At 38.6% G+C, this 7,499-nt stretch overlaps 1 protein-coding gene across 1 annotated transcript; it reads left to right on the top strand.

Moving 5' to 3' along the window:
- The first annotated feature begins 583 nt into the window (after positions 1 to 583).
- Positions 584 to 5,598, top strand: LOC121965033 (gap junction delta-4 protein-like). The gene is made up of 2 exons (XM_088085256.1): positions 584 to 772; positions 4,068 to 5,598. The coding sequence occupies exons 1-2, from the start codon at positions 712 to 714 to the stop codon at positions 5,201 to 5,203; spliced, it is 1,197 nt and encodes a 398-aa protein (XP_087941382.1). The 5' UTR covers positions 584 to 711; the 3' UTR covers positions 5,204 to 5,598.
- The last annotated feature ends 1,901 nt before the right edge of the window (positions 5,599 to 7,499 follow it).

Raw genomic sequence — 7,499 nt, 5'->3', positions numbered from 1 at the left:
GAATTTCCACTGTATATATATAAATCCCAACGACTTGCTCCTGGAAAATAACTGATGAAGTTTTTGTGATTTCCCCCCTCTCCTTTGTCTGCAAAAAACAACATGAAAATATAGTTATTTTCCAAATTAACTTTTTATAATGTATAAAGACTTAAAAAACGCAGACAAGTCAGTTATATTTATGTGTTGTTATGTGTTGATTCTGATAAAAGAAAATGCTTTATCCATTTTTGAGGAGTATTTTGTTTCACAGCACTGGCATTAAAATAAAGTTGGCATTGATTTTAAGCGTCTGCTAAAAAAATAATAATTCATTGTCTTGTTGGGTTATTATTACCTAATTGACTCAGTGCCATTCAGCTGGCTGACTTAAGTTCAAGATGGTCTATTACAAGCTCGCCAATGCATGATTGTCATCTTCCAGTAAGGTTGACTGGTACCTCGACATCCCAACAATGCTTTGATGGCAGCTGGGTAAGAATAGCTCTCTCTCTCTCCACAGGTCCTGGCCTCTGCAGACAACAGTGAGCAGCGGTAAGAAAACGTTTGAGGTGTCTGTATTTAGTGTCAAGCTGTAAAGGGTCAGCAGTGTTATTCTGGAGCAGCGTTGAAGGAGACAGCAAGTCACAAACATTTGTCTGGTTTGGATTTGTTTTTAAGGAGCTTTGCTTGAGAGTGTTGGCTTGTTTTCTTATGGGTTAGCGCTGAACAATGAGGATGGGAGCAAGAGATCTACTCTTCATCACGATCAGTCACACTGTCTCATTTATGGGTACGTTTTTTTTTGTTTTTTTTGTTTTTGTAGTTTACATGGATAGAATGGAAGCAACTGTTCGTACGTCAATGTTTATTTTCTATGCAAAGCCAATTACACAACTGTTTACCCAAGTAAACAGTTAATGTTAAGTTCTGTTAAGTTCAACAAAAAATAATGATTAATAAAAAAAAATGGCTTTTTTTCTTTCGAAAACAGGAAAAAAGGCAGTAAGCAATTTGTAAGAAGTGTTACGCTAATTGCAAGATATTAGTTAGTAGATTTAGAAAAATTTAAAAAACAAAAAAAGCCAAATGTCCTGAAAAACTGTATTTATTGTACTTAATAATTTATTTTAAAATACTTTACAAAGTTATTATTTTCTCCTGAGTTGTTCATTGCCTTCTTCCCATGCTTTTGACAGAAATCAAGACAATTTGTCCAGGTTTCAAAGGGTTAAAGAATGCATTAAGAACAATGTATGTTGAGTAACATCTGGTGGGATTGTTTTTGCTTGGACATTATTTTCTTTTATGGGTATTGTGACATTTGTGCCAATTTGTATTTTTCTCTGGGTAATTTTGTCATTATTTTGGGAAAACCACCTCATGATGTACCCACGTGCTCAGAAAATTCCCCTGGAAGCTCTGTGTCATCAGTAGTATCTTTCTAAATGCATTATTGTCTGTGGAGCAGCTCAGACTTTATACCCTATGACATCAGAAATTTGAGTTCAGCGCTCTGGTTTTTGGACTTTAACTGTTTCCATTTTTACTAATATTTTTGGACTGTGTGGGCAATATTTATTTCCAAGATTTCAGCAGGTTGGAAAGACTCGTAAGGACAAGTTCCCCACCACATAATAGATATAACTTCACTTATGGAAACAAATTTTGTGAGGATCTTCTCAAAGGCATGTGCCTCCTTAATACGAATAAAATAAATGCCTCTTCAGTGATACACAAATATATCTTCAATACTAACCAAATGTGTTTGTATATGGGGTCAGGGTTATATTGGGTCTCAGTGAATACATCAATAAACAAAATCACTATATAAAGCCTGCGGGTGTTGAGTGATGGTGAGGCAAGCAATCTCTTGCAGGCAAACACTAAGAACTGCCCAGATTCAGGTGACCAGTGTTAAGGGGTTCTGTCAGTTTCCCAGCACTTAGATTTTAGAGAGCATAAACCCTCAAACAGGAAAGCAAAGGACAGCACTAAAGTCCCAAAGGGGCCTACAGAGATCAGAGTTTCTGGCTGATAAAATGTCTGCTAACATGAGGTCTGTGTTGGATTGAGGAAGGATCAGAATGCCCCAAGTGTGTGTTTCCTCTCCTCTCTTATGCCTGCAGAAAGGGGGTCATCACACCCTGATTAGCCCAGAGAGGAAATACACCAAGCTGCTCTCAATTCTTAATTAGGACTCAGTCTCCACACCCTGCACAACAGGTGATCCGAATAACCCTCCAATTACTCTGGGGAATTATGACCAACTAAAATTAACTGGAAAAAAAAGAAATGACAGCAAGTTTCAAATACTGAGGGACTGCTATTTTTTTTAGTCCATAAAAATAATATATAGTCATTATTTTTTTTTTTTTAAAAAAAAGGCATTGTACCACCTTAAGTATTACCATTCATTATCATGTTTTTAACATTTGATTATTTTAGACATATCATATTTTTTCTTTGATTTAACCTAACCTTGGATGCTGCAGCAACTCAAATACCCCTCTGACATGGGCCGATTTTAAGTGAATGGGCCTGTAGGCAGGGACATGTATAAGGCCCCACCACCTCTCCTCGGGAGTGGAAACACAGACAAGTTTTGCCTCTTTTTCTGTTGAAGTACTTCTGTGTCTCTTTTCAGCTGTTTTGCCCAATTTTGTAGTTATTTTGTGTCTCTATGTGGTATTTTTTTTCCATTCCTTTTGTCTTTTTGCATTGTTTTGCCGTTTTTGTAGCACTGATATTTTTTGTCTTTTTGTGTCTTTTTTTTGGTTGCTCTGTGTCACTTTGTTGTCATATTGTATTTTTTTGTTGTTGTTTTATCTGTTTTGTAGTAATTTTGTGTCCCTTAGATGCTTTTTGTGTCTGTTCTTGGTTGTGTTTTCCCCTTTTGTGGTCATTGTGTGCTTTTTGTGTATTTTTGATGGCTTTTTGTGGTTGTTCTTGGTGATTTTATGTTTCTTTATTTGGTCATTTTGCCTGTTTTTGTAGTTATTTTTGTGTCTTTAGTTAATTTGTATGTTTTGGTTGTTGTTTTGCCCCTTTTTGGGATTATTTTGTGTTTCTTTGGGGTTTTTCTGTGTCTTTTTTGGTAGTTTTGCCCATTTCTGTAGTAATTTTGTTTATCTTAAGGCCTTTTTATGTTTTTTTGTGGGTGCTCTGTTTCTCTTTGTAATTGTTTCATGTCTGTTTTTTGCCACTTTATGTAGTCATTTTGTGTAATAATGTTTTGTGGCTTTTTGGGGTCAGTCTGTGCTTTTTTGGGTTGTTTTTCCATATTTGTCGCTTCTGTGTGTCTTTGTAGTCATTTTTCATCTTTTTTGTTGTTTTGCCCCTTTTTGTTTTGTTTCTTTTTTAAATGTGTCTTTGAGATCTTTTTGTTTCTTTTTTGGTAAATTTGTGTGTCTTTGTAGTCATTTTGAGTCTTTTTGTTGTTGTTTTGCCCCTCTTGTAGTAATATTGTGTGTATTTCATGCATTTGTGTGTCTCTTAAGTTGTTCAGTGTCTCTTTGTAGTCACTTTGTGTCTCTGTTTTTGTTTTCCCCGTTTTTGTAGTAATATTGTGTCTCTTTTGTGCCTTTTTGTATCTCTTTTGGTCATTCTATGTGCCCTTGTAGTCATTTTGTTTTTCTTTGTTGATGTTTTGCCCTTAATCTGTGGTAATTTTATGTCTCTTTGATGCCTTTTTGTGTCTTCTTTTGGTCATCCTGTGTCTGTTTGTTGTTGTTCTGCCCCTTTTTGTAGTTATTTTGTGTCTCTTTCAGGCCTTTTTTTGTTGTCCTGTGTCACTTGGTAGTAATTTTGCATTTCTTTGTTGTTGTTGTTTTGCCCCTTTTTGTAGTCATTTTGTGTCTCTTTGAAAACTTTCTGTGTCTGTTTTTGGTTGTTCTCTCTTTGTTATCATTAAGTCTCTCTTAGATTGCTTTGCCTGTGATTGTAGACATTTCATGTGCCTTATGGCCCCTAGGCCTTTGTCTGGCAGGCCCCTTCAGTAATCCATTTGTGCCCGCTGAGATCACTTAAGTTTCATCAGAATTTCATCTAAAACTCATTATTACTTCATTATCTCTTTTTCATTACAGGCAAAACCTGGTGGATGTTGATGCTTTTACTACGTCTGCTGGTCCTCCTGCTGGCTGGCTTCACCCTCTTCAATGACGAACAGGAAAGATTCATCTGCAACACCATCCAGCCAGGCTGCTCTAATGTGTGTTTTGACGTATTTGCTCCCATATCCGTCTTTCGTCTCTGGCTCTTCCACCTCATTCTGCTCTGTCTCCCCCATGTGCTGTTTGCAACCTACGTCATGCACAAAGTTTTGTCATATCCCTATTTTGGCGGTTCTTACTGTGACAGGAGTCAAGGAGGTTCACCTTTCAACCTTGAGAATTCAAGCTCCTCAAGAGAACTGTCCTTGCATAAAGCTTTACTTCATGACCCCCCTCGAGAATGGGGAGTACCGCGCTTTTACTGCGCTTACTTCCTGGTTGTAATTCTTCGAATCCTTCTAGAGGGGGTTTTCGGTGCAGGCCAGTTTTTTCTTTTTGGTTTGTCCATTCCTAAGAGCTTTCTGTGTTACGAGGCTCCCTGCACAAATGGTGTGGAGTGCTACATCTCCAGACCAACTGAGAAGACGTTAATGCTCAACTTCATGCTAGGTGTCTCCTCCTTGTCCATTCTGCTAAGTCTTGTTGACCTGATGAGCTCTATGAAGGCAATGGTGAGATGGAGAAGGAAGAGAGAGATGTGGATGGAGGAGATGAGTAAAGGAGAGCAAAGCAGTATGTTTACATCGACAAGTACAACTGAGGACAGCGATGTTCTTTTAACCAGAAGAGTCAGCCCGAGTGTGAGCTCAAAGAACGGTCTCAAAGATGAGAAACATGCTGCTGCTGTTATGCCAGATGGAGAACCTCTTCATGCAAAGATGAATGGTGGAAGCATAATTAAATCTGGTGAATCCACAAATGACAAGAGGCTAGAGGGCAAAGATGCTAAGTTGGGGATGTCTCAGTCGCCCAATCTCATAAGCACTCCAGCCCCAACTCACTTTGTCCTCAACAGCCACCTGAGGCCTCCAACATCCCCTCGCCCCGACAGAGGACCACCACCAAACCCCAAAATGCCAAAAAAGCTGGACCAGTATGCTCCAGTTGGGGCAAACTTGGGCCAACACTCAGACAGCAGTGAATCTCAAGACAAGCGGGCATGGGTGTAATTGACTGGTTGGCCATTTATTTCTGTAATAGGACAATGACTGCTGGAGCCTACATCTACCTCTTGAGGGCCCAGATATTTTAGATTTAACTATTATTTTATGCATGAATTCATAGAAGAGGTTGTATTATAAGGGAAGATTTGCAAATAAAATGAAAGCTGCGCTAAAAAATATTTTAATGACTCAAATAATTATATATCATGTGAATAATGTCGCTTATATATTGACAAACCCTGGGGTTTGTCCTTGTCTGGGGTTTATCTAAAAGTGAATGTTGGACTTATACATTCATGGTATGATGAGAAATATAGCCAAGTAGCTTGAGAGTGACAATGCAAAATGTTTGTCTATATAGAAAAAGAGACCTACACTTAACACACATTCAACAGTGAATAAAAAATGTGCCATCTTGTCTCCGTCTTTGAAGTTATTTGGAGAGGCTTGATTTACATGTTTTCTTGACACATGCTTAGAAAAGGCTACTTTTTAAAAATTAATAATAATCAAATATATCTTGTTCAATAAAATGCAAACTGGTTTGCTTTTTTTAAATTTTTTTAGCTTTTGAACACCCTGAGGCGTGGTTCAACACCCTGAGCTGTCTGTGCCTGAGGAAGTGTGTCAATCACAAAAATGCAGGCTGACCTTGAGGAAGCAGTTACAGTCCTCAGCTGTTGTCTGGATGACTGAGTGCTCACCACCACAACAGACACACTGACCTGACCTCTGACCTCTCACATGACCACTCAACAACCCAGCGGTGACCTGACTTAAGCCAACCCTGCTTGTATGACATAAGACCTTCAACCCTCCCGCCACCATCATTCAGCTGTAGCTTAGCATGTTAGCAAAGTCGCTTCCATTACATACATCACACGGAAAATGTGATCAGAGTCACATTTGACTTGAAAGTTGATAACATACTGTTTTCCAGGATATTTCACAAAAGTGTCTTGTGTGCAAAGACAGGAAACAGAAAAAGGAGCCAAAATTTCCATTTGAAAATGTTTCAATCAAGAGAACAAAATAAAAAATAATTTTGGCCTCATGACTGAAATGTTGTCTGTGTACTTTTCAGCATTCTTTTGTCATCTCCCCTTTAAAGAAAACTTTTATATTAGTTTTCCTCATTTGTTTTTTCGATATACGGTACAAAGTCTCCAAAAGATCACCCTGAAACAAAGAGTACAGATTGGAACCTCATTCAGTAACTGACCTCCGTCAAAACGATGACTCCTATTCAACACAGTCCCTGAGACATTTTACCCCCAGTGTAGCCGTGACCCTCACACATGCCACATACCCTACTCATTCTTCTTCTGCTGTGGTATTTGGGGCAGCGTGCAGAAACACTAGCGGGGTGGCCAGCTATCGGTCAGGTGCTCAGAGAAAGGACTCTGCTGTCACTAATGGAGGTCAAGAGGTCGGACAAGCAAACCCTGTGACCCTGCACATGCGTCAACCCATACCCACACAAAACACAGTGTGGTATGTATTGTTGCCGACCTTCCCGCAAGTTGTCAGCGTAACTCTGACACACACAGAAACAACTCTGCTAGCTATGTGTCCTTGGCAAAACCCCAGTCGCCATGTCTGTCTTAAAGGCGTTCCCTTTTTGTGCCGTCTATAATAAGGATATGGAACATCATGCTTTCACCAACCCTTTACAACACAGGTTTATGGAAAGGAAAATTTTTATTGGCATGTGTCACAGGTTTGAAAAAAAAGTGTCTAAGCCTGAATGAAGACACACTATATGGCCAAAAGTATGTGGACACTTGAACTTATACCTATGTCACTGTTGAATATCTCATCTCAAAATCATCAAAATTAATTTGCTGTAACATCAGCCTCCACCCATTCAGGAAGGTTTTCCACCAGATTTAGGAACCTGGGTGCATTACACTAATTCTCCAAAAGAGCAAACAGTTGTTGTAAGATTTCTCTAAGATCTGAAACTATGAAATTTACGTGACACTAAAAGTACACAAACATACTGAACAAATATTTAAATACAATACTTGTTTTTGCCTCCATTTTTCACGGGTTAAAGTTAATGATCTAAGATATTTTTATGCACTCAATAGATATATTTCTTTTACATTTTGGTCGCAAATTTGGTAAAATCCGTGTTAGTGAGCACTTCTCCTTTTCCAAAGTAATCCATCAACCTGACAGATATGGCTTATCGAGATTTAAACAATGCCATTACTACACAGGTTTCCTTTCAGACACTAAAACGTGCAGTTTGATCACACAATGCCACAGATCCTGCTGACTGCAGGTCCATCATAAG

Source organism: Plectropomus leopardus, chromosome 12 (genome assembly GCF_026936395.1).
Source record: "Plectropomus leopardus strain MGB_pleo_1.0 chromosome 12, ASM2693639v1, whole genome shotgun sequence".
NCBI lineage: Eukaryota > Metazoa > Chordata > Actinopteri > Perciformes > Serranidae > Plectropomus > Plectropomus leopardus.
This window is presented reverse-complemented; position numbering and strand designations above follow the sequence as displayed.

Excerpts from the sequence above, each read along its gene's own strand:
- LOC121965033 (XM_088085256.1), top strand. The coding sequence starts at position 712 with ATGAGGATGGGAGCAAGAGATCTACTCTTCATCACGATCAGTCACACT. Across the intron at positions 773-4,067 it reads TCACACTGTCTCATTTATGG|GCAAAACCTGGTGGATGTTG; the intron begins GTACGTTTTTTT and ends TTTTCATTACAG.